Below are 27685 nucleotides of genomic sequence, written 5' to 3' on the forward strand. Positions count from 1 at the left end.
GGGATACTTCTGCTTACCTTAGAGTGCTGTGAGAATGAGATAACATATGAAAAGCAGTTATGCTTCCTGACACACAAGCTCTTAAGCAATGGTAACTAGTAGATTATGTTAAGAACAATGAGAAAGGCTCATTCTTTAAGAAATAGAAGCTCTTCTTTCAGTATCTTATAATGTCAGCCTTTTCCCCTTCAAGCTGTGTATTTATTCGTATCTGATCAGACAGTTTTTCATTCAACTTCTTAAATGTGTTACAAACATCAGGGCCTCTTAGGAAGGCTTTAAGGAACTGCTTACCACAGATAGAGAAAGAAGAGGCAAAATGGAGTGATTTGCTCAAGGTTGCATATTAAGTTACTTTTTAAAAGAGTTAAATCATAAGTTACTGAAAGAGTTTATCTGTTTATGTTAATTATCAACTTCAAGCAGTTAATTTATAATTCACATACTGTAGAATTTACCCTTTTAGAGTATACAGTTCAGTGATTTTTAGTATGTTCAAGGTTGTACAATCATCACTAACTCCAGGATGTTTTCATCATTCCATAACGAAACTACTTACCTATTCACATCACCCTCCCTTCCCTTAGCCCCTGGCAACCATTAATTTATTTTCAGTGTCCATGAAGTTGCCTGTTCTGGAGATATATAAATAAAACCATACAATATGTGACCTTTTGTGACTGGGTTCTTTCACTTAGCATAATATTTTCAAATTTCATCTATATTGTAGCATTTATCAGTACTTCATTCTTTTTTTTTTTTTTTTTCTGCTGAATGGTATTCCATTGTATAGATATATCACAATTTAGTTATTTTTCAGTCCTGGACTTGGGTTTCCAGTGTTTTGCTCTTATGAATGATGATCCTGTGAACATTCACATGCAAATCTCTGTGTGGAAATAATGTTTGTATTTCTTTGGATGTATACCTAAGAATGGAATTGCTTTGAAGCCTTTTATATATTAGGAGGTTTTTTTCCTTATAAGTGTTAAAAAATATTTTTCCGAGTTGCCATCTTACTTATAATAATTTTTGCCATGTAAAAAGTTCCGTTTTAGAATTTTAATATACTCAAATCTCTGTAGAAAAACCCATTGCTTCTGGATTTTGGATTGCAGAAAGATATTTCCTTCTTCCAAGTTATAAAGTAATTCATATGTTTTTCTCCCTGAGACCTGTATGCTTTCTTTTTTACATCCATCTGAAGTTTATCTTGAAATGCAAAGTGAACAGGTCTATCTTTTTTATCTTGTGCGTACTTGAACGCTAAGTTGCTTCTGACTCTCTGCAATCCTGTGGGCTGTAGCCCTCGAGGTGCCTCTGTCCATGGCATTTTCCAGGCAGGAATACTAGAGTGGGTTGCCATTTCCTCCTTCAGGGGATCTTCCCAACCCAGGGATCAAACCCACGTCTCTTGCATTTCCTGCATTGGTAGGTGAGTTCTTTGCCACTAGAGCCACTTAGGAAGCCATTTTTGTCTTTATCCATAGGCTATCCAATTGTGTAACACAATTTTTTAAAAAGTCTTTATCCCGTTATTTGAATTTCACCTCAGTAAAAATTATTCCTTTCCCCCACTAATTAAAATGACATCTTTATCATACACCAAATTTCTATGTAGATTTGGGTCTGTTTGTGAATTTTCTTTCCTTTTCCATCAGCCTGTTCATGTGCCACTGAAAGTGAGTTAAGTCGCTTAGTCGTGTCCGACTCTTCGCGACCCCATGGACTGTAGCCCACCAGACTCCTCCGTCCCTGGGATTCTCCAGGCAAGAATACTGGAGTGGGTTGCCATTTCCTTCTCCAATGCATGAAAGTGAAAAATAAAAGTGAAGTTGCTCAGTTGTGTCCGACTCTTAGCAACCCCATGGACTGCAGCCTACCAGGCTCCTCCATCCATGGCATTTTCCAGGCAAGAGTACTGGAGTGGGGTGCCATTGCCTCTTCCGATTACTGGTTTAGACCAATTCTGATTCATTCTTTTGGACTGGAGGAGAGATAACAAAGATCTTTATTAGCTACTGTTTATTTGGAATTCTGTTAAGGGAATAGAGAGTGGTGGGAAGTGGGAAAGGGATGTCTGGAGTAGAGAGTAAACAGCAACTGCTCTCAGTCCTGATATTAACAAGAGGAACAGGCTAATCTGACTTCAGATTCCCTACTGGTTTTTTTACAGCACAGGTTTAGGAAGTGGTTTCTCTCTTTCCCTCCCTCCCCCATTTTCTCCCTCTCCCCTATATGCCACTTTTGAGTCCCTTGACCTGAGCACTTCTGAATGGAATGTCCATTTTTCCATTTTTGCTAGACGTATTGCCAGCAAATCTGTTTCTCCTAAAGTGGGTAATTGGAATTTTTTTAACCTGACGAGACTTTCTTGTCATGTTACTTGATGTCAGATTTGAGGAAACACCTTTGATTGGTTAGGAAAAACTTTTTCCTTTATACTGTGAAATAGTTACTTTTAGAGAAGAAACTTTTAAGTAATAAAGAGCTCTTTTAAAAGGATGGCCCATTTATATACCACACTTAGATGTCCTTCAAATTCAGTTTTGACAACCAGTCCCAAGCACATACTACCTATATAGTTGACCCTTGAACAACAGTGGTTTGAACTGAGCAAGTCCTGTTACACATGAGGTTTTTTTTTCCGATAGTAAATGCCATAGACCCTTCAACAACAGGGAGTTGGGGTGCCGACCCTCCCCACAGTGAAAAATCCAGGTAAACTTATAGTTGGCCCTCCATATTCCATGGTTTAGTGTCTGCACCTTCAACCAACTTCCACTTGTGTTGTATTTACCATTACACTTGTGCAGTATTTGCTATTGAAAACAAATCCTTGTGTAAGTGGACCCATGCAGTTCATGCTGTTTTGTGGAAGGGTCAGGTGTACTATACTTAATACAATTGACAGTCGGTTGAAATTGCATCTGTGGAATCTCAAATATGGAGGGTCCACAGGTACGCAGGGCCAACTGTAAGTTATACATAAATTTTCAGTTGCATGAAGGGTTACACACACACACCCCCAAACCCAGCCCCTCTTATGTTGTTCAAGGGTCAACTCTGTATTTTGAAGATTGAATAAGAGATTATGTTGAAAATTCTTGTCATTATAAATCATGGCAGAAGGCTGAAGTTGTTTACCATCAGTCTTTTTCCACTGTGTCTCTGTGTATGTCCTTGCCATGGACTTTTTCCAGGTGTAAGTGGGAATCCTATCTCTGCCACTAATAAGCCATGTGACTTGGTCAAGTCTTCCTCTTTCTGGGCCTCAGAAGGAACTCTGAAGTGTTCTATAAAGACTTCTGTGGCACCAGACATGCTTGAGTTTAAGCTCTAGTGCTGTGGAGAGTGGCTCTGGGAAATTTATGTCTTTGAGTCTTTCACATTTTTAAAAGGGAATATTTTTCTTGCTGAATTCAAAATCCAACTTGTTGTATAATAGACAGCTAATTATTCCTTCCCATAAAGTAAGATTTGAATTAGATGATCTCTTAATAATCTGATCCAGTACACAGTTTTTAGAATCTAAGTCATCTGCTTTAATAAGATGCCCTTATCAATAGTAATGAACTCTCATCATCCCAGACAGCCATTTGGTTGCCTTCCTTTCCATTCTTGCCATTCTCTTCAGTGTTGCTAATGAGAACTTTTCTTTTTTTTATATAAGTGCAGTGGTGTCTTGCTTTAAATAGCTGGCTGCAATTAGACTTCAGTATTTTGTCCCCACCAGAAGACTCCTAAGCTGGAGAATTTGTGACAACAATGACTAGGAACTGCTACTGTGCAGCTCATGCCTCATTACTTGCCCTCCTAACAAACTTAAGCAGCCTAGTAGATGCTGAAATACTAATAAGTCTATTTGGATTTGAGACATTCACCTAAAAACATACAACTTTTATTTCTTATTCCTTGTGTCTAGGCAGGGAAAAAATTTTCTTCTCTCTTTTTCTTCTTCCTCTCCCTTATTTCCTTAACAGTTGATGCATAGTGGTCATACAGTTCTGTTGGTTTTGGTCATTATCTCCTAGTAGGCATTATCACATAATAGTCAAGGAGCACATCTTCTATGCCCCCACAGTCTTCTGTAGATATAACACTTAACCCTCTGACTCCTGTAATTATTGATCTGCTGTCTACTCAGGACTGTGAGCTTCTTAATGGTAGGAATCATGTCTTAATTTCCTGGGTGTCTCACGTGCTGGCTGCTGAAGTGCTGACTGAATGAGAAACTGAAATCCTAGACCTGTTTAGCTTCACTCTGTAAAGAAACCTTATTTCCTCACCAGTTGCATTAAGATGGGGTAATTTAAGTGATACTCCTCTGAAAGTCGTTTCAGTTCATAAATAGAATCAATACTTTATTTCAACACCAAGCATTTAGGCTGAGTGTATTGTGAGTGTTTACAAGTACATTGACTAATTTGCGATTTAAAATGCTCATAAGGTTGAAACTCATGCTTGGAGTTTGTCTCTTGTATATAAAGATTCGTGCGTGTTGCTTAGTTTTACTTTAACAAAACTTGACACTTTTTCTCTCTTATTCTCCAGAACTGAAGTAAGTCCTTACTATGAGAGTAGTTAGTTGTTTAGTTGCTAAGTCATATCCAACTCTTTGTGACTTCATGCACTGTAGCCCACCAGGCTCCTCTGTCCATGGGATTTCCCAGACAAGAATACTGGAGTGAGTTGCCGTTTTCTTCTCCAGGAGATCGATCTTCCGGACCCAGGAATTAAACGCAGGTCTCCTGCTTGGCAGGTGGATTCTTTACCATTGAGCCACCTATGAAGCCCAGGAAGATTGTGCAGGCCATGGAGCAGCTAAGTCCTTGCACCACAAGTACTGAGTCCGCCCTCTAGAACCTGTAGTCTGCCCCAAGAGAAGCCAGCCGCTGTAATGAGAAGTCTGTGCACTGCAGCTGGAGAGTGGCCCCCACTCGCCAGAACAGACAAAACCCACACCCAGCAATGCAGACCCAGAGTAGCCAAAAATAGCTAACTAAAGATATAAAGTTATAAAAAGAAATGTAAAATGAATTCTGCGTGATAAAGTATTGTGGCATACTTTAGTTGGTAGCTTTTTATTTTTTTTAGTTCCCTGACCAGGGCTTGAACTTGCTTCCTTGGCAGTGAAAGTGCAGAGTTCTAACCACTGGACCACCAGGGAATTCCCCGGTAACTCTTTTTTTTTTAGTGTTAGAAAAATCATGGTTTATCATCAGTCAGTGGTGCCTTGTACATACACTATTTCATCTCACAACTTGATTGTGATTTATTTTGCTTAGTCTTCACTAATTTAACAGTAATCTCCTTTTGTGTTTTAGCCCCAAAGTGGTTAGCACACAGGAGGTCAGTAAACATTTGATCAATGAATGAATGATGCTCAGATACAGTGGACATATGACGTTTTTTCATCAGCTTAGAATTGTGCACCCTGAATTTAGTAGGGAAGTAAATATGAGGGAAGAGCCAGACTTCTTGAGCATAGAAGTGAAATTTTAAAACTGTGATTATTAAAAAAAAAAAAAACTGTGATTATTAACAGTATATAAAAATGAACTTGTACCCTATTATATCCCTCTATGATTCCATATTTATATCCCTCTATGTTTATCCTGTTAAGAAAATGCAATCCAGGTTGTTGTGGGGATTAAATTTAGATAATGCTTGTCAAGTGCCCAGCACAAATGCACGTGTGTCTGGTTTGTTTCATTTAATCCTTCTCATCCATTTAATTAAACCAGCTTTTCCTTAAGCCTAAGAACCATGGTTCAAGATATATTAATATAATTTAAATTCAGTTTTCTATGTGAATCACGTGAACTACATGCTTATTATTAACTGAATTTCATCAGAAATAGCATTGTAACATATTATGGCTAACTAGACTTGGGGATGGAGCTTCTCAGAGAATCTACGAATATTTTATAATACTGTTAATCAGAGGAAATGTACTTCAGTTTTTCCAACAACTTACTTTACAAACCTTTGAAATATAAGGCCATTTTTAAGTTGGAGAATACACTAACATTTTTTTCCACTGAATATTGGGAAATTACTTTTTTATTGATAATTAGAAGGTTTGTACTTTTGCCTATTCCCTATCCAAGTCATTGTTTAATAAAAATGGTACTTCCAATTTTTATAGCATTTGATTTAACAAAATTTTCCCACCAGATGTAATCTTTGTGAATCCTTCTCTGACCTGGTTCCATCCCCATAAGTGTCCTGAACAAGATTGAATGTCCCATCTGTGAGCTCTTATGGTACCCTAGGCTTATTTCTGTCATAGCTATAGTATACAGTGACTGTTTACTTGCCTATCTCCCTCCAAGCATTAGCTCTTTGAGGTCAAGAAGCAAGTTTTCATTGATGAAAATTTCAGGCCTGCTGATTTCCCTCATGCCCAGAAAGTGTATCAGGGCCTGCCATTCAAGGCATACCCAGAGGTCTCTTTAATTGAAATTAAGTTAGCTGCTTATATAAGCAAGTTGTGACTGGAAAAAATCCCTTAAATAATTACCCTAAAGATATTTGCTGTTTGTCTTTTATTCTGGATCGTCATGGCATTTAGATGAGTCTAGGGAAGGGGTTATAGAACCACTGGTTCTGAAATATTAGGGTTTTCTATAAGGATTTTATTGGCCTTTAAGCTCTGACCTCAAAACTCTTTCTTCCTATTGTGATATATCTAAGCAGAATAGTAGCTTCCACGTGTTCTGATGACTGAGAATGGCCACGCATCAGTAATAAGAGTGAACAACTCCAGTTGATCTTTGTAGACTGTCATAAAGTGTTCTATTGCCTGCTTTTTTGCTTTCATTACTGATATCTCAGTGGTTGTGTTTTTGTTTGAGGCCGGATCACTTTATATCCTTTTTTCTGTTTACTTTTAGTGTTTTTGAAAAAGATGTTATTACTTATGCTGTTCTTATATTGGGTGAGTGGTAGAAATAAAATTTAGAAAAATTTCTAACTTGGGTAAAGCACAGTTCTTAATTATCAGAAGTATAAGTTTAGAGTTGTTATTGTGCTGCAGCCATTGTCTTTATCCATCCATTTGAAACAAAGCAGGTTTTTGTGTGATCTGACTCAGCAGGTTGGAAGTTCCCATAGACTAAATATCTTATCTGAAAGTGGTTTTAAGTGAGGTAAAGTTTCATTCATACAACCAGTCGTATATTGGGCCATAAGTATCCTTTCTTGTCTAATACAGGACGTTGTGTAAGATCCTGCTATTTCCATTTTTGGATTCTATGATGCCCAGTTAATAAGGAACATTTTCATCAGTGGCCAACGCAGAGAAGTATTAGGAGTAGGATGTAGAATTTTCAAGCACCTGGTAAATCAGTGTTTTGTTAAGTTGGAACTCTTTTATAAGGTTTCCTCTGTTCTTTCTTTGTGAATGACTTCAGAGAAACTTGAGAATTGTCTTTGATTCTTCCTTTTCACTCCACCCTTCTGCTCTGTCCCATCATTATAATTATAGTTGTAAACCTTGACTTTCTTCTTAGTCTCCGTGGTACTCAGACTTGCTTTAAGAGTCCTCTACCAATCATTATCCCTATGGCAGGAACTAATCCTCTTCCACTTCTTCCTGGGGATTTCTGGGTGCTTATTGTTAGCTTTGATGATTTTAAGAATGGAGAGAGAACCTAATATTATTTTGAGGGTAGTATTAAAAACCAATAAGGAAATGACCCTAGCTGAGCTACTTTTTATGGTTTTGGATGAGTTATTTAACCTCTCTTGGGTTTAGCTTTCTCATTTGCAAAAGAGGAATAATAGCAGCTACCCTAGAGAGTTGTTGAAATTAGTTCATTAATTCATCTCCATTTTCTCCTCAAGCCCCTTGAAATTATAGTAAAGTAACTTGGAAAAAGGAATAATCAAAGGACAAGGAAGAGGAGGGAAGGTAAGATACCAGCAGGATTTAGGAAGATGGCAAGTTGAAAACTGTTAATTCACTGACAGGGAAGAGCGAACTGCAAACTGTAGAAAGAGAATGAAAGTTGAAGTTAATCCATATGTCAACCCCATAAAGATTCAGGAATTGTAGATGCTAGGTACCTCTGAAAGGGGGTTAAAAATAGGATTGATTGACTCCATTAGACTCCCAGATCTTTTCCTTTCCCTCTATTTATTGAAAATAAATTTCTCAATAATGGGAGACAGGTTAACTTCTGGAAAAATTGAACCAGAGTGGCTCTGGATTTAGAGACAGTAGGGATATGAGAGGGATAAAGCAGCTGGATGAAACAGGTATTAAGTGAAAGTACATAATTGTGTCTTCTAAATATGTTATGGTTTCTCCTTTACTTTCCTCAGGTCTTTGCTTAAAGAAGCCTTCCCTGATCACCTGATTTAAAATTTATTCCTTCCCATTCTGATATTCATTGTCCCGCTTCCTGACTTTATATGGCCCTTATTGCCACCTTGCAAACTTTTGCCCATGTCTCCTATTAAGTGTAAACACAAGAGGAGGGGTTTTGTTTTTTGTTCACTGCAGTATTCCCAGTGCCTAAAATAATATCTCATAGGTGCTTATTAATGCCTATTTGTTGACTGAACAAATGAGACTCTTCACATCCTTTTCAGAAGGCTCACAGCTAGTTTTATGGCCCAAGCAGAAGATTGGAGGATTTATCTCTGGAGAAATGGCTGGCCTAAGAGAAAAGACATGCAGATATTGATATTTAAAGGGAAGAGTCCCTCATTTAAAAGTCCGGGTCTCTACTTGATAACTGTACAGTGATACTCAGTAGTCAACAAACCCTCCTTTTTCTTTTTTTTTTTCCCCCTCCTTTTTCATAGAATCACCAGTAATCCAGGGAAGGCCTCTAACACAAAAGACAGAAACCAAAACAAAATGAGAAAAGGAAACAGTAGTGCATAGAACAAAATAAAATACTAAATAAGTGAGCATCTCGAATTTTCTGGTGGTCCAGTGGTTAGGACTTGGCACTTTCACTGCTATGGCACAGGTTCAATCCCTGATTGGGGAACAAAGATCTTGCAAGCCAAGCCTTGGGGTACAGCCAAAAAAAAACCCACAAAAAACCAAACACCCGCCCCCCCGCCCCCCGCCCCAACCAACATCTCTTGTTAGAGACGAGACAGTTTGGCATCTGTGAAACAAGAAGAGAATGCTCTATTATTAAAAAAAAAAAAAGGAACCTGGTTTCAGAGAACAAAATGTAAATGTTGGGAATAAAAACATGTATAGTCGATATAATTCAATAGAAGAGAAAGTTTAAGGGATCTCCTAAGAAGAAGCTTGTTCTACTTTAAGATTAAAGTTTAGAAATGTGGGGGATAAAAAGATTCTTTAAAACTCAACTGCAATATAAAATAAAAATTTAAAAGTATATATTGGTAAGAAATGATAGAAAATCTATAAATTAAAAAAACTCAACAGCAATAACTTAATTAGAAGTTGATAGAAAAATGCCCTAAAGTTTGAGAAAGAATAATGTAAAATTGTTTTGTCTAATATTTGCCTACTATGTTTTTGTCCATCTTTTTTTATTTTAGAACTTTTTGTCTCTTTTTAAAAAGTATATATTTTGAAATTTTTAAAAAATCTCATCTTAAGATATTTAAAACCTAGAGTAATTAGTTTATTTTTCATACATTTGGATTTATTTCTGCCATCTTATTTTGTATTTTGTCTCATCTGACCTGTGTTTTTCTAATTTCATTGTTTTCTCTATTAGAGTAGTAATGATATAATTAAATGTTCCCCTTCTCATTTTTGGCTAACACTTTAATTGAGATAGAGTTCACATACTATACAACTGACTCATTTAGAATGTACAATGTTTTTTTTTAAGCATATGCCCAAAGTTCTGCAACCATTACCATAGTCAATTTAGAACATGTTTAGCATCCCAAAAGAAACTTTATACCCATGAGCAATATGTCTTGCTTTTTAGTCCTCACTTTCCCTTAAACCTCCAAGCCCTAGGCAGCCATCTGTTTTCTTTCTCAATAGATGTACCTAATCTGGACATTTATAATAAATGGACTTAAACAATATATGTGATCTTTTGTGAATGAGCTCTTTGCCTACCATAATATTTTAAGTTCATCTTTATTGTAGCATGTTGAATTACTCTATTCTTTTTTTGTTGCCCAATAATATTCCATTGTATGGATTTATACCAAATTTTATTTATCTGTTCAACAGTTAATAGAGACTTGAGTTGTTCCTACTTTTTAGCTATTATGAACGATGCCCCTGTGAACATTGTCATACAAGTTTTTATGTAGACATGATGTTTTCATTTTCCTTGGGAAGTTTCCTAGGAATGGAATTGCTAGATCATATGATATCTCTGTTTAACCTTTTGAGGAATTGACAAACTGTTCTTCAAAGCAGCTGTACCATTTTATATTCCCATCAGCAATGGATGTGGGTTCTGACTCTCTCCATTCTTGCCAACACTTGTCATTGGCAGTCTTTCTGTCAAAAGCTGTGTTAGTGATGTGAAGTGGTTCTTTGTTGTGGTTTTGATTTGCATTTCCCTAATAACTAAATGATGCTGAATATCTTTTCATGTCCTTATTGACCACTTGTATATCTTCTCTGGAAGAATGTCTTTTCAGATCCTTTGTTCATTAAGAAATTGGGTTATCTTTGTGTTATGAGTTCTTTATATATTCTAGATACAAGTTCCTTATCAGATCTATGATTTTCCATATTTTCAGTGGTGTCCTTTGTTTTTTGTTTTTGTGTTTTTCCCCACCACACAACATAGCTTGCAGGATCTTAGTCCCCCAGCCAATAATTGAACCCAGGCTACCACAGGGAAAGTGCCAGCTCCTAAACACTGTACCACCAGGGAATTCCCTGTATATGTTTTAAAAATGTAATTATATAAATGTGATCTTATATATACTTATTTTTTATATATTCACATTTTTATACAAATGTACGTATAATTTTAGCCAACACTTCCAAAGTTGAATCTATCAAGGTACTTCCTTCCACAGTATGGAAATGTCTGTAACATAAAATTTCAATATCAAAGAAAGCTGTCAGTCAAGTGTAAAAATGGGTAACAGCATTTTCTGACATGCAAAGTTTCAAAATTAATTCCCCTTTCTCAGGAAGCTAATGGAGGATGTGTTCTATCAAATAAGATGGAGTTTTTTTGGATTTTCTTCCCATGTAGGTTACCACAGAGCATTGAGTAGAGATCCATGTGCTATAGAGTAGGGTTCTTACTAGATACCTGCTTTATACATGATAGTGTATATGTCAGTCCTGTTCTCCCAGTTCACCACCCTCTCCTTCTGCAGCCTCACTGGGATCCATACATCCAAGGAATAAACTAATTTTTGAAAATGATTGGCTCCATGACAAAAATAGTAAGTGTTAGTTGCTCAGCTGTGTCTGACTCTTTGTGAACCCATGGACTGTAGCCCACTGGACTCATGTTCATCTGTCCATGGAATTCTCCAGGCAGGAATACTGGAGGGGGTTGCCATGGAAAAGATTCCTATCTCCAGGGAATCCTCCTGACCCAGGGATCAAACCCGGGTCTCCTGCATTGTAGGCAGATTCTTTGCTGTTTGAGCCACCAGAGAATAGAACAGGGTAATTTGAGAGTAGCCAAAGGACTACTTTAATCCTCATAACAAAGCTTATAAAACTGATGCTACAAACCTATCTGACATGAAGAAACTCAGGCCTTGAGAAGTTAAGTGACTTGCCCAAGGTCGCACAATTAATAATGGCAGAACAAAGCTTTAGTCTAGCAAATGGAAAATTAATTTAGATTTTAAAAGTTTTAAGAGTGCAGTAGCCCCTCATTCTTTTCATCCCCTTTAAAATTTTTCCACTTTCTGCTGGAAATAGATTGTTAAGGTTAACATATAGGCCAAGGGTTTTTTTTTTTTAATCAAGCTATAATTGATTTACAATGTTGAATTAATTTCTGCTGTATAGCAGAGTCACTAAGTTATAAATAAATATATATTTTCTATTGTTTATCATGGAATATATAGGACCTTGTTTATCTGTCCTATATATACTAGTTTGCATCTGCTAATCCCCGACTTGAAATCCTTTCTCCCCCCACCGCCTGCATCCCCAATCACAAGTTGGCAACCACAAGTCTGTTCTCTGTATCTGTGAGTCTGTTTCTGTTTCATAGGTATGTTCATTTGTGTCGTATTTTTAGATTTCACATATGAGTGATACGCTGTTTTTGTCTTTCTCTGTCTGACTTACTTCACTTAGTATGATAATCTCTAGGTCCATCCTTGTTGTTGCAAGTGGCATTATTTCATTCCTTTTTATGGCTGAGTAATATTCCATTGAATATGTGTACCATATTTTCTTTATCCATTCCTCTGTTGATGGACATTTAGGTTGCTCCCATGTCCTGGCTATTGTAAATAGTGCTGCTCTGAATATTAGGGTGCATGTATTTTTTAGAACTAGTTTTCATACAAGGTCCTTACTATTTTACTTCTTGTCTAAATTACCAAATGTCTCCAAGTCTTGGAGTATATAAACAATTATGTGTTGAAATGCAGATGTTAGGAGTATGCCTGAAAAATCTCTGTGGTAGTAGGAGCAGCATTTTGAGGTGTAAATTATTGCCTTTTAAACTAAATGGGAATTACTCATACGTTGGGAAAGTTGGGTAGTCCCTGAAACTTTTTTTTAAAAGGAAGATTAGATAGAAGTGGAGGCTGTTCTCCTGGCAATAATTTCTGATTGTAGAAAGTACTTTTTCTTTAACTTGTGCCTGGCCAACTTGGAAAGTTTCTGTGGCCTTGGCAAAGTTAATCATATCTAGATTCTGAACAGGAAACCTTTGATAATATGCCCTAAATAAAGCCTTATTACTTTTCAGAAGTATAAATGAAAGAGTGAGAAAGAAAAAAAATCTGAAGGGGACTTCCCTGGTGTTCTGTGGTTAAGAAACTGCCTTGCAATGCAGGGGACGCAGGTCTGATCCCTGGTCAGGGAACTGATATCCCACATGCCACAGAGCAGCTGAGCCCTTGCACCACAACCAGAGTCCACGTGCTGCAATGAAAGATTCTGCGTGATGCAACAGAGGTCCTGTGCACCACAATGAAGACCTGACGCAACCAAAGAAATATATTTTTTAAAAAATCTGAGAATTAGTGCAGCATTGGAATAAAGTACAGAGACTTTGAAGAGTGATGGAACTGGAGTTGAATCCTGTTACTGCCACTTGGTAGTTGTATAACCTTGGGCAAGTTGCTTTGTGTATCTAATCTGTTTTCTCATCTGTGAAATGGGGATAAAAATATCTTTCAGTTTTGTAAGAATTAAATCGAATTATGCTTGTAAATTGGAACAGTGACTCACTGTTGTGTACAGCAGATGTTAAGTACTACTGCTACCATATCCTAGGTCTAGACATTAAAATTTCATTCAAGATCCTTAGAATCTATAATAATATGTTTGGCATGCCATGTTATTGTTGTTATATATACTCAAATTAATATATGCATAGATGAGTTTGTGAGTGTGAGTAAAATTAAAGAGTTCTGCTTTTAGTTTTCCAGTAGGAATTCAAGTGTAACCAGCAAACCAGAAAAATAGGTCTAAAGTTGTAGTTTACTTCCACAGAAGAAGTTTTTCTATCAGAAGGTAGGTTTACACATTTACTGAGCAACTACCAGATTTATTTGATTCTTTTAAAAGATATCTTATTTTACTTAGTCACTATAATTTAAGGCAGAAAGAGTTTAGATCAGTTGAATTTGCCCAAGTTCATACTGTGTTAGGAATTATAGGGCAGTGGTAGGAACTGTCATGCGAAGAGTTGACTCATTGGAAAAGACCCTGATGCTGGGAGGGATTGGGGGCAGGAGGAGAAGGGGACGACAGAGGATGAGATGGCTGGATGGCATCACCAACTCAATGGACATGAGTTTGAGTAAACTCCGGGAGGTGGTGATAGACAGGCAGGCCTGGTGTGCTGTGATTCATGGGGTCGCATGAACTGAACTGAACTGAACTGAACTAATGAGGAGTTTGAACTCCTCTGTCACTGCAAACCATATACTCTCCTTTGTATTTCTAGCATCTCTCTCTCAACTTGGAAAACTAAAAATTATCAGTACCTAGGCCACATCCCAGATGGTTTAAATCAATTTCTTGAGTTAGACCTAAGCATCAGTATTTTTAAAAACTTCCCACGTAATTTTATTACATGGATTGAGACCCACTAATCTGTTTCAGTGCCTAGTAGAAAATGATATTCAATAAATACTTGACTGTTGAGAGAATACATCCTTGATTGCCCAGCTGCCTCATTGTAATTCATTCCGTATTATAGTCAACCTAGAGTACTTCTGTATTCACTTAAATTTTTAAAGGGGACTTTATATTATACTTTATACATACCCGCGGTTTGGTCCCATAGCATGTGTAAGATCTCAGGCAGTAGTTAATGTTTTGCTCGTAAAAGAGTTCTGAATTTCCTTCATTACTGGAAAGAAGAGTAGATATGGAAATAGAGGAAGACTTAGGGTTTTTCTTTCTTATGTTCCATCCAAAGTTGAAGACATAGGTTGTAGGTGGATATTTATTGATTAGCTTTGTTTTAAAATGATTTAATATTTTTAAATGATACATTGTTCAAAAATAGAAAGATAGAAAGGGATGTGCATTGAAAATTGTTCCTCTCTCCTCCTAGTCATAGTTCCCCTCCCAGGTTACCATCAATGTTATATCAGTATACTTCCAGAGATAGTCTGAACATACATAAGGAATTGTATTTATATGTATTTCCCATTTTTACCCATATGGTAGTATGTGCATCATGTTTGTTTACTTCACAGTGTATCATATCTATAAATAAGGAATTTTATCAATATATAATTGCTTTTTATAACTATTGTTTCTCTATATACCAAAATTTATTTTAATCAGTTACCTGCTGATACTTAGGTTATTTTCAGTTTTTCTCTAACAGACAATGGTACATTGACTAGATAAGTCATTTCAGTTATGTGTAAGCTTATCTTCAAATAAATGCCCAGAAATTCAAGGTATTGATACGGCCAGTTTGCCATTTGGTTGGGAAATGACATAGAAGCATGAAAAAAAAAGGAAGATTAAAGGTATGACGAAGCAATAGTGACCAAAAATTATTGTGGTAGGAACAATATTAAACTGGGTTGAAAGGATAGGAATGAGCCTATAGCCAAGAATAAGGTGAGAGAACTTGTGTATATATATGCAATATGTTTGTGATTAAAATATACTAATGAATTTCCTAAAATCCTAAAGTTTTTATACATATTTGAGCTTTTCAAAACACATTTTAATGTAATACTTACTGTATAAAAACTCTTCATATCTTTATGAGAAATGCTGTTTTCATTTCAGGTTTAATATTTTGATCAAGATTTTATCTTTTCATGCATGACTATGTTTTATTTGTAATCTCTCTCTTTTTCTTACCCTTAGCCCTGGAAGAAAGCGGGACTTTTCTCCTGTTCCTTGGAGTCAGTACTTTGAGTCCATGGAAGATGTAGAAGTAGAGAATGAAACTGGCAAGGATATATCCTTTGCAAACTCGCTTATTCCTTAATAAATTTATAGTGTCTACAAAGATTTGTATAGTTCCTAAAATGTTCTTTATTTTTGCTGTTTATTTCATTTTTATTCTGTCTGTTCCTTGCACGACATGGGATGTTACTTGTAAGACTATTAATATCTTACTTGGCTATAATTGTCTAATACATGGGAAGGGATTAAGAAATTAAATTCCTGAAACTGATATATCTTTTGAGGAACGGTTTCATGAGTGAAGTGAGTTGAACCAGTTTATTGTCTAGAAACCAGGAATTATGTCCTCATTAGGGCAAAGGGAATAGTTCGGTGTATTTTTTTTTTCAATTGAAAAAGTGTCACACAGCTCCCATGCCTCAAAAACAGGTCTGGTGTCTCAGAAACTTCTCCGTAAGTTCCTCTTAAGCTTGGAAGGCTGTAGCTTTGCTTATAGCTTAGTCCTGTCTGAATTTTCTGATTGGTATCATCATAATTAAGTAATCAAAAATTTCAGTGAGCAAAAGCTTAGTTATGTTATCTTTAACTATTCATACACTTTTCGAGTTTACAAGAGTGGTTCAGAGGGTCCAGTCCTACTCCTTCTGCATGGAGGAGGCCATTCTGCCCTTTCCTGGGCTGTGTTCACGGTAAGTAAGTAGTTGATAGTGGAAGTTAACGTTAGCTCAATGAAACTATCAGCCATGCCATGTAGGGCCACCCAGGATGGATCGGTTATGGTGGAGAGTTCTGACAAAATGTGGTCCACTGGAGAAGGGAATAGCAAACCACTTCAGTATTCTTGCCTTGAGAAACCCATAAACAGTATGAAAAGGCAAAAAGATAGGACACTGAAAGATGAACTCCCCAGGTTGGTAGGTGCCCAGTAGGCTACTGGAGATCAGTGGAGAAATAACTCCAGAAAGAATGAAGAGACGAAGCCAAAGCAAAAACAACACCCAGTTGTGAATGTGACTGGTGATAGAAGCAAAGTCCGATGCTGTAAAGAGCAATATTGCATAGGAACCTGGAATGTTAGGTCCGTGAATCAAATTGGAAATCAATCAAATCAAAGGCAAATTGGAAATGGTCAAACAGGAGATGGCAAGAGTGAATGTCAACATTTTGGGTATCAGTGAACTAAAATGGACTGGAATGGGTGAATTTAACCAGATGACCATTATATTTACTAGTGTGGGCAAGAATCCCTTAGAAGAAATGGAGTAGCCCTCACAGTCAACAGAAGAGTCCAAAATGCAGTACTTGGATACAATCTCAAAAACGACAGAATGATCTCTGTTCGTTTCCAAGGCAAACCATTCCGTATCAAAATAATTCGAGTCTATGCCCTGACCAGTAGTGCTGAAGAAGCTGAAGTTGAATGGTTCTGTGAAGACCTACAAGACCTTCTACAACTAACACCCAAAAAAGACGTCCTTTTCATTATAGGGGACTGGAATGCAAAAGTAGGAAGTCAAGAAACACCTGGAGTAACAGGCAAATTTGGCCTTGGAGTACAGAATGAAGCAGAGCAAAGGCTAATAGAGTTTTGCCAAGAGAACACACTGGTCATAGCAAACACCCTCTTCCAACAACACAAGAGAAAACTCTACACATGGACATCACCAGATGGTCAACACTGAAATCAGATTGATTATATTCTTTGCAGCCAAAGATGAAGAAGCTCTATACAGTCAGCAAAAATAAGACGGGGAGCTGACTGTGGCTCAGATCATGAACTCCTTATTGCCAAATTCAGACTTAAATTGAAGAAAGTAGGGAAAACCACTAGAACATTCAGGTATGACCTAAATCAAATCCCTTACTATTATACAGTGGAAGTGAGAAATAGATTCAGGGGATTAGATCTGATAGACGAGTGCCTGATGAACTATGGATGGAGGTTCTTGACATTGTACAGAAGACAGGGATCAAGACCATCCCCAAGAAAAAGAAATGCAAAAAAGCAAAATGGCTGTCTGAGGAGGCCTTACAAATAGCTGTGAAAAGAAGAGAAGTGAAAGGCAAAGGAGAAAAGGAAAGATATACCCATTTGAAGGCAGAGTTCCAAAGAATAGCAAGGAGAGATAAGAGCGCCTTCCTCAGTGATCATTGCAAAGAAACAGAGGAAAACAATAGAATGGCAGAGACTAGAGAGCTCTTCAAGAAAATTAAGAGATACCAAGGGAACATTTCATGCAAAGATGGGCACAATAAAGGACAGAAATGGTATGGATCTAACAGAAGCAGAAAATATTAAGAAGAGGTGGCAAGAATGCACAGAAGAACTATATGAAAAAGATCTTCACGACCCAAATAATCACAATGGTAGGATCACTCACCTAGAGCCAGGCATCCTGGAATGCGAAGTCAAGTGGCCTTAGGGAACATCACTGAACAAAACTAGTGGATGTGATGGAATTCCAGTTGAGCTATTTCAAATCCTAAAAGATGATGCTGTGAAAGTGCTGCACTCAATATGCCAGCAAATCTGGAAAACTCAGCAGTGGCCACTGGACTGGAAAAGCTTAGTTTTCATTCCAATCCCAAAGAAAGGCAGTGCCAAAGAATGTTCAAACTACTGCACAATTGCACTCATCTCACACGCTAGCAAAGTAATACCCAAAATTCTCCAAGCAAGGCTTCAACAGTACATGAACAAAAACATATTCTAAAACTCTTATCAGTAGTATGGTATTGGCAGAAAGAATCCAGAAATAAGCCCATGTATAAAAATAGGTTATTATAAAAAAATCCAAATGGATTAAACTACTGAATTTTAAAAGATGATAAGAACATTAATATATGGTGTGGGGCAGCCACATGAAGTGGAAGCCATAAGAAAAAGATTGATAAGTTCAACTTTACTGAAACCAAAAATTCCAAGGACTCCAAGAAGACTCCATGGGGAAAAGATAATCTCTAAAATAAATGGTGTTGGGAAAACTGAATAACTCCATGCAAAACATGTCTCTCTCACACACACAGGAATATTCAGCCATGAAAAAGAAAGGAATCTTGCTGTTTGCAACCACATGGAGGACCTTGAGTGCGTTGTGGTAGATGAAATAAGTCAGATAAAGACAAATAATATATGTTCTCCGTTACATGTAGAATCTAAAAAATCTGACTTCATAGAAATAGAGATTAGAATGGTGATTGTCAAGGGCTAGGAGGTGGGAATAAAATGTGGAAAATTCTGAAGGAGATGGGACTACCAGACCACCTGACCTTCCTCTTGAGAAACCTGTATGCAGGTCAGGAAGCAACAGTTAGAATTGGACATGGAACAAAAGACTGGTTCCAAATAGGAAAAGAAGTACATCAAGGCTGCATATTGTCACCCTGCTTATTTAACTTACATGCAGAGTACATCATGAGAAACGCTGGGCTGGATAAAGCACAAGCTGGAATCAAGATTGCCGGGAGAAATATGAATAATGTTAGATATGCAGGTGACACCACCCTTATGGCAGAAAGTGAAGAGGAACTAAAAAGCCTCTTGGTGAAAGTGAAAGAGAAGAGTGAAAAAGTTGGCTTAAAGCTTAACATTCAGAAAACTAAGATCATGGCATCTGGTCTCATCACCCCATGGGAAATAGATGGGGAAACAGTGGAAACAGTGTCACACTTTAGTTTTTTGGGCTCCAAAATCACTGCAGATGGTGACTGCAGCCATGAAATTAAAAGACGCTTACTCCTTGGAAGGAAAGTTATGACCAACCTAGATAGCATATTAAAAAGCAGAGACATTACTTTGCCAACAAAGGTCCGTCTAGTCAAGGCTATGGTTTTTCCAGTGGTCATGTATGGATGTGAGAGTTGGACTGTGAAGAAAGCTGAGCACCAAAAAATTGATGCTTTTGAACTGTGGTGTTGGAGAAGACTCTTGAGAGTCCCTTGGACTGCAAGGAGATCCAGCCAGTCCATCCTAAAGGAGATCAGTCCTGGGTGTTCCTTGGAAGGACTGATGCTGAAGCTGAAACTCCAATACTTTGGCCACCTGATGCAAAGAGTTGACTCATTGGAAAAGACCTTGATGCTGGGAGGGATTGGGGGCAGGAGGAGAAGGGGACGAGAGAGGATGAGGTGGCTGGATGGCATCACTGACTCGATGGGCATGAGTTTTAGTAAACTCTGGGAGTTGGTGATGGACAGGGAGGCCTGGCGTGCTGTGATTCATGGGGTCGCAAAGAGTCGGACACGACTGAGCGACTGAACTGAACTGAGGACGTGGGGGAATGGGGAGATGTTGGTCAAAGGGTACCAACTCCCAGCTGTAAGATGAATTAGTTCTGGGAATCTGTTAAGTGTACAACATAGTGACTAATTAATTGTATGGTATTAATACTTGAAAGTTTTTAAGAGAATAGATATTAAATGTTATCCACACACACAAATGATGATTATGTGAGAGGCTGGAGGTTATTGTGATAACTATTTTGCATATACACATGTATCAAATGATCACATCCAGTGCCTTAAACTTAAATGTTATATGTCAATAATATTTCAGCAGAGTTGGGGGAAAAGATCATAGAGAACATCCAAAGAGATGACATTTAGATGGCAAATCATGAGCTTTTTTCTCCTCTCTTTCTTACTAATTTTCTATATTTTTATAATGTGAATATATTAAAAATGTTTAGTCAAAAATAAAATGAGAAAATGTGATTTAAGAGCTTTGATTTGTTTTATGTTATACATTGACTGTTATGTTAGTAGCTTACCTTGGTTCTGGTCTTATTTTTACTGCTAGTTGTATGATCCCAAGAAAATAATTTCCTTTCTCTTGACTTCAGTTTCCTCATTCATGAAATGTAGGAGTTAGCCTAGATAGTTGTCCTATCTTTTTCTTAAAAGTTAAAAAAGTGTCGATGACGTTTACTAACACTAATTGTGATGTATTACTGTCAAAGAGTCTAGTTCATTTGAGGAAGAAGATCCTCAATTTCAGGTTTGTTTAAACCAATAAAATTGTACTTACTTATGATATTATGATTTTCAATATATTTTTAATTGGCACAAACTTATGTGTACTGCTGCTCTATCTTAAGTGAATCTTTGGTAGATTTTATGACTTGTGCTGCTTTCAAGGTTATTTCATTATCTGAGTGTCACATTTGTGTGATATGCTGAACCAAGATATAGACTGACTCACTGGTTCTTATCTAAAGAATTTCCCTTCTAGAATAGGGAAAAGATAACCAGTGAGTGTGGATGAAAATCACAGGTGATAGCAGAGTTCAGAGGGGCTTTGCTTAGAGGTGCTTATTCTGTTTCATGGAAAGCTAGGAAGAGTTAAATTTTAAAGAGGGATTTCATATTTTGAAGTTGGGATAGAGCCAGAATGTGTACTAAAAAAACAGAGTCATTAGTTTTAAAATTTTTCTTCAAAGGGGAATTCCTTTGATTCCTTTGGGATCCTTTAATTCTGATGGCAGTTCACCCAACAAAGTTATCATTGGTAATGGGGAAAGTTTTGCTAACCCTGATGTATCTTAATACTTTCCGTTTTCCTCCTAGGCAGCAATCATTAGTAGAGTTCAATGTAGGATTGTGGCTTTGGATCTTCGAGGTCATGGTGAGTGAAGTTCTTAATTACTCACTGACTCAATGACATATTTGCCAACCCTTTTGAATAGTGTAAAGTATTAAAAAGTTCACTGGGTTTGGTCATTTCCATTTCGGCATTTTGAGGGAAATCCTAGCTTTTAGTTTTCACAAATATTTTATAAATTCACACACATATATATCTTGTTGAGAAAATGTCTGCTAATGTGACCAAATTCCAGTTCTGGTGGTGTATAAGGAATGTGGAAAAATCTGCTACTGTAATTATCCTTCTTCATAAAGATACATCTGTAACAGAAAATCCTTGCTGTGTCTATCATGTACAATTATAAAGTCCCCATTTCATTATCCTAAAGTGAGATTTTTGGAAGCCAGTACTCTGATTTTATCATTTATCTCCTTGGGAATTTTATTTTTAAAATATTTTCTTTTTAGGTGAAACAAAAGTCAGGAATTCTGAAGACCTGTCTGCGGAAACAATGGCAAAGTAAGTAATATGTTTATACAATCACCTGGCTTACATTACTACCATAAATAATAATATATCTTTATGGCTCTCCTGGTGAGATTGTTGAACAATAAATAACAGAGAACATTTTACTTCTTTTTTCTTTCCTCTTTATCTGGTGTTTCTTTAGTACTTAATATTGAAAGAAACCTCCAGTTTCTTGGTATATTCAATATGATGGTCATTTAAAATGATGCCCTGAAAATTCTTCAGGGAACAGTTTAGTCTGTATTAGCTTTTGAAAAGTTTCCTTCTGTTCACACAGTTGAATAGAATCTGAATATCTACTGGGGACCCAAGCTTGAAAAATAGTTGTTTACAAAAGGCCCTCTAGGATATTCTTAGATTCCTGTCCACATGCCTTTTCCAGCTTTATAGTAAGATGGGAACAAGGTATTAAAGAATTAACTGATTATACTCTGAACTGCAAAGTAAAAGATGAGTACAGCACCTACAGTGGCTCTCAAACCTGGCCATTCATCAGAATTATCTGAGAAATGATTTAAAGTACAGATCATTCAGCCCTGCCTCACAGCTTTTGAATTAATGCTTCTACCAGTGGGTCTGGGCATTTATGTTTTGATAAATTTCTATAAAGGAATCTGATGCAGCCAGTCCCATGACTGGTATTTGGGAACCACTATTCTGTATTGTATGGACTTCCCTGGTAGCTCAGTGGTAAAGTATCTGCCTGCCAATGCAGGAGACACGAGCTTGATCCTTGGGTTGGGAAGATCCCCTAGAGTAGGAAATGGCAACCCACTCCAGTATTCTTGCCTGGAACATTCTGTGGACAGAGGAGCCTGGTGGGCTACAGTCCATGGGGTCACAAAGAGTTGGGCACGACTGAGTACATACACACACAACGTTCTGTATTGTAAACAGGCTTTTTCAAGCTGCCTTGCTTTTAACACGTGCTCTCTCATGTGTTTAATGCATGCGCGCTCAAGTATTTTTTTGGCACCAAAAATACCTTGTCCCTTCTTACTTTAGCAGCTTGAATCTCAATATAAGTAAAGTTGAATCTGGACATAAGTTCTGTTTTTCCTTCAGAACCCAAACTCATGTGGCCAAAATTGTATTGTTATAGTAGATATTATTTATGTGATTTCTATCTTCCAGGCTTTATTAAGTGTAAATTAAACATTTATTTAGAATAAATTATTTGTTTTAATCCATAGTGTAAATATTGTCACCTTTTTATCAATGAGGAAACTGGCACAGTAACTAACCGTGTGAGGTCACACAGTTAATGGACCTGAACTGTGATCATTCAGCCATAGTACTTGGCAAAGAGAGAGAAATAACAATGTGTGAGAACCATTCAGCTCAATAATCATGTGCCTGAGAAACCACGAAAGGAGAGCCAAGAATCTGCTCCCTCATTTTTTCCTTTGTAATATGAGAACAGTAAAGCCTGAAATAATCAAGCATGTAATACCCATAGAAAGATTTGCAGATGATTTTTAAAGGGTACAAAAAAGTGAAATATATCTTCTAAGTGGCCAGTCAGCCAGACAAGGATGTGATAGCTTGACTGACATTCAAGAAGAAATTAAAGAATTGATGATGACCTTAAGGAAATATTGCCTAATCATGTATGAATCTGGGACAATCAGGAGAGAGAAATCAGATAGTAATAAACAAGGAAAGCTTAATATAAAGATTTATTAATTATAACGGGACTGGAGTAATGAGGAATTGGCTGGTAAAAAGTAAGAGCTCTAAAGAATATAAGGTTAATTAAGTTGATTATGGGAATCAATGTCACAGTGTATACATATGTCAAATCATCACATTGTATACTTTTTAAGTATATTATAATTTTATCTATCAGTTACATCTCAGTAAAGCTGGGAACAAGTTTGAAAAACAGAAGGAAAGACTAGAAATAGCAGATGTAAGAAGCAGCCACTTCCTATTTCCCCTCAGACTGAGACAGCACCTGAGTGGAAAAGATTGAGATCTAGACCTTGTTGGAGAGGGCACTAGTGATGGCTTACTGAAGGTATAGAAGTCACTTTGATGCCAGAACTTGCCAGAAATCTGCCCTTTTGGGTTCGGGGAAGCTGTTCACATGGAGTTGTCTCACCAGAGGCAGTCTGCAGCAGAATTACCAGGGATGGTTCCAGAGATCTGCAGTACAGCATGATGCCTAGTTAATGATGCTGTGCACTTAGAAGTTTGTTAGGAGGGTAGCTCTCATGTAAAGTCTTTCTACCATGCATATGTATGCATTCACACACACACACATGAGCAGTGCAAGGAATCTTGAAGGTGATGGATGTGTTTATTCCCTTGATCATGGTGATGATAACAGGAGTTGATCATGGTGATGATAATAGGAGTGTATACTTACCAAATGTATACATTAATTATGTACCATTTTTATATACCAATTATACTTCAAAAATCTAGGGAGAATAAAAGAACACTAGGGATGGGGGGATGGAGTGTTTGGAGAAACCTTCTGTGTTGCAAGAGCTGGTCACCAGAAGAGCTGTGGGTGCTGCAGATCCTGGATGCTAGACAAGCTCCAGGAGCTTGTGGGGTCAGTGCACACCGGGAACAAAACCCTCTCTGCAGTATCTCTCCTTTGCCCTCCACTGGCATAGCTTGACATCTTGCCAGCTAGCAAAGGAAAAATATTGAAAGGCCTCATCCAGTTATTGCGGAACATGTAAATGGTGAATAAGAGCTAAGAGATAATAAGTTGATAACTCACACAAAAAGTTCAAAAGAAAATAAATGATTAAAACCTTCTGTAAGAGTTGAAGATAATTACCAAGAATCAGAAGAGCCAACAAGTTGGATTCTTGCTGAAATAGGTGAAGCAATAAAACATTTATATTGTTTCTGAATTCAATCACTCTGTGAAACAAAAATCTTAAAATGGGCATTTTAATGGGCAGTTGGTGGGTTTTCAAGTAGCCCTGACAGATGGGTTTTGCCTTTCACATCAACTTAGAACCTAAACTCTATGTAAAAATGAAACTCCACTGAAAGTAGAAGAGCTGAGATTCAAGCTCAGCTTACTCTGATACTACATTTTCTGTCATGTCTGTGATACGCTATACTGCTTCTCAGGAAATGAACTAGTATTAATAAATATGACAGGATCCCCCTAGATAGCATCTACCAAAATTGTATATCCAGTTACTAACTAGATAATCTTTCATAGCATCCTTTTATTTTACTCATTAAACCTAACAAACCAAAACTTTTAGCCTTAAATTTAACTGAGGGAATATTAAAAATTATTTGTTTTTGCTTATAAAGTTGAGTGGCCTGCTTATTTCTCATTCACATTGTCTGTAGATATTGCAGCTATCCTATTCATGTCTCTAATTGTTGTTTGAGATTTTTAAGATTAATTTCTTCAGAAATAATAATACTTATTTTTGCCATTCTGAATACTGTGGAGAACCATATTTGAAAGACTGTGTCCCTACATTCACAGCTGCTATATGGCTGACAGTGCGTGAGTGCCTGAGGTATGTAGTGACACTCAGCAAGACAAACTGCTTGAAGTTGACTGACTGACTCACTCTCAGAAGACAGTAGAGCCAGTGGTCTCTAGAAACGCACCTTACTTACTCTTCCTATAGCAAAGAAGGCCCATACACAAATGAAAAACAAAGTTTCTGCTTTACTTCTCCTTTTCAAATCTTTGGGGTTTGACTTTGTTAAATAGATTCACTTGTAATAAAAGACTGGAACAACAACAACAAAAAATAATAAAGACTGGAACAGAAGCCAGTAAAAATTAGCTCTGAACATTTTTCTGATTTCTCAGAACACTAAATTTGCGTTCATACTTCAAACAACTTTACATGACAAATTATAAATAATAATTAATATTTGTATAACACCTTACTCTCTTCAAAGTAAAGTGATGAAAGTACTCTTTTCACTACTGAGTGTCTCAGTAATCCTCAGAGCAATCCAGAATAGTAGTTGATCTTCTTATCTTCATTTTATAGATGTTGAAACTCTAAGAGATTAAGTAACAAATCCAAGTTCACACAGTAAAAAATAAACTAGATCTGCAGTTCATCTTGCAGGTGATGTCAAACTGCTACATTATAATGCTTAAAAAAATTGTTTTCCTATTTCATGGATGGGGAAACTGAGGCATAGAGCAGTTGAATGATTGTTCAGAGTTTCAGGCCTATTTTAGGTTTAAAATAAAGGTAGATATTTATGTAATTGTACTAAATGTGTGGAACAGTGAAAGTGTGATGTAAAGGGAAATCAAAGTTTTGGTTCTTAGCTCTTCTTGTATAGGTGCTGGGGACTGTGTTAGGAGGTTTACTTAGGTGCATTTGCAAGATGGTCTATTAGACCTTTACAGCCCTGGGATTATTAGTTACAGACCAAAGGAGAGAATTAGGAAAGAAAACCATTTTTACAGTGTTGTTAGAGAGTAATATGCCCTGCTTTATTTCCTTCTCTGCAGAGATGTTGGCAATGTGGTTGAAGCCATGTATGGGGACCTCCCTCCTCCAATTATGCTCATTGGACATAGCATGGGCGGTGCTATTGCAGTCCACACAGCATCGTCCAGCCTGGTGCCAAGCCTGTTGGGTCTGTGCATGATTGATGTTGTGGAAGGTAAGTTTTCTTAGTGCTGACTAAATCAAAATCTTTGACTTATAAAAGATATCCATGGTAGATTATTGTTATCTTGTCTTTATTTATTGTTGACTTTCATCTTGAAGTATGTCCCTCTGTCTTTTGTATCTTTTTTAAATGTCTTTAAATGTTATTTTGTAGCAAAGGCATTCCAAGTATTTTTTTATTTGAATATAATTGACATTTAATTTTTCAAATGTACATCATCATGGCTTGATATATGTGTATATTGTGAAATTATCACCACAATATATCTAGTTAACGTATGTCATCACACAAAGTTACAGATTTTTTTTGTGTGTGTGATGAGAACTTATAAGATCTTAGCAACTTTTCACATATGCAATATGGTATTATTAACTATAATCACCATGCTATGCATTACATACCGGACTTATTTTATTAGTGGAAGTTTGTACTTTTCACACCGTCATTCATTTTGTCCACACCTCACATTATATAATCATTTTACATGCCATCAGAAACTCTACATAAACATTGTTTATGGCTGCATAATATTTCAATTGTATGTACATCCCATAGTTTTATTTACTATTTAAAAAGAAACTGCCATGTTTTTTCTGATCCAGCCTCAGAAGTCACACTATTGCTTGTGTAAGTCAGCTCTATTCAATGTGGAGGGACTACTGAATACCAGGAGGCAAAAGTCATTGGAGGACATCTTAGAAGGAAGTAATCACATCAGTCTTCTGAATTTTCTTAAACTGCTTTTTCCCTCCATGTGTCACTTAACTCTGTCATTGAGGGGAGATATATAGTATATAGTTGACTCTTTAAGTTATGTTGACTCAGAATATGTTAAGTGCTGTGGTTAAAATTTTTTGTTTAACATCTAGGTACAGCCATGGATGCACTTAATAGCATGCAGAATTTCTTACGTGGTCGTCCTAAAACCTTCAAGTCTCTGGAGAATGCCATTGAATGGAGGTAACCTACAAATTTATATTGTCTATATTTTATTTTATTTATTTATTTTATTGTCTATATTTTAAATGTTAGGTTTAGCTTTTCTTTTTCATCAGCTCAAGCACCAAGTTGAAGGGAATGGTTCAGTTTCCAAGCCTCAGCTTTGTTGTAATATGTATGGAAACATTTATATAAAGAGCAGTTTTAAAAAATAAACATTTTGGATTGCTCAGTTGTCTGAAACCCATCCTTTTTCTAATATACTATAGTACCTCCTAGAATCTTAACAATTATGGATTATCTGCTGTCTAGCTGTTCCCATCTCTAAGGTGAGATTTTGGACTAAACAAGACTGTAAGGCCTTTTCCACCTCTGATATGCCATGATTCTGTATTCACTTTCTTTGTTCCAGAGAAGGTGGAGAAACAGATGGGTGTAGGTTCCCTTCTCGGTTTTTATTTGCGTTTGGCCTAAATAAAAACCCTTTACTA

The 27685-nt window shown here is 36.9% G+C and overlaps 1 protein-coding gene across 3 annotated transcripts in view; it reads left to right on the forward strand.

Moving 5' to 3' along the window:
- PPME1 (protein phosphatase methylesterase 1) overlaps positions 1-27685 on the forward strand; it is a 50381-nt gene that overhangs the window by 5240 nt on the left and 17456 nt on the right. For all 3 annotated transcript variants that reach the window (XM_043906951.1, XM_043906956.1, XM_043906960.1), the window contains exons 2-7: positions 15470-15563; positions 16108-16200; positions 21077-21134; positions 21560-21611; positions 26092-26246; positions 27125-27215. In XM_043906951.1, coding sequence (XP_043762886.1) covers positions 15470-15563; positions 16108-16200; positions 21077-21134; positions 21560-21611; positions 26092-26246; positions 27125-27215 — 543 coding nt within the window. The remainder of the gene's footprint in view (positions 1-15469; positions 15564-16107; positions 16201-21076; positions 21135-21559; positions 21612-26091; positions 26247-27124; positions 27216-27685) is intronic.

The sequence above is a fragment of the Cervus elaphus genome, chromosome 1 (assembly GCF_910594005.1).
Source record: "Cervus elaphus chromosome 1, mCerEla1.1, whole genome shotgun sequence".
NCBI lineage: Eukaryota > Metazoa > Chordata > Mammalia > Artiodactyla > Cervidae > Cervus > Cervus elaphus.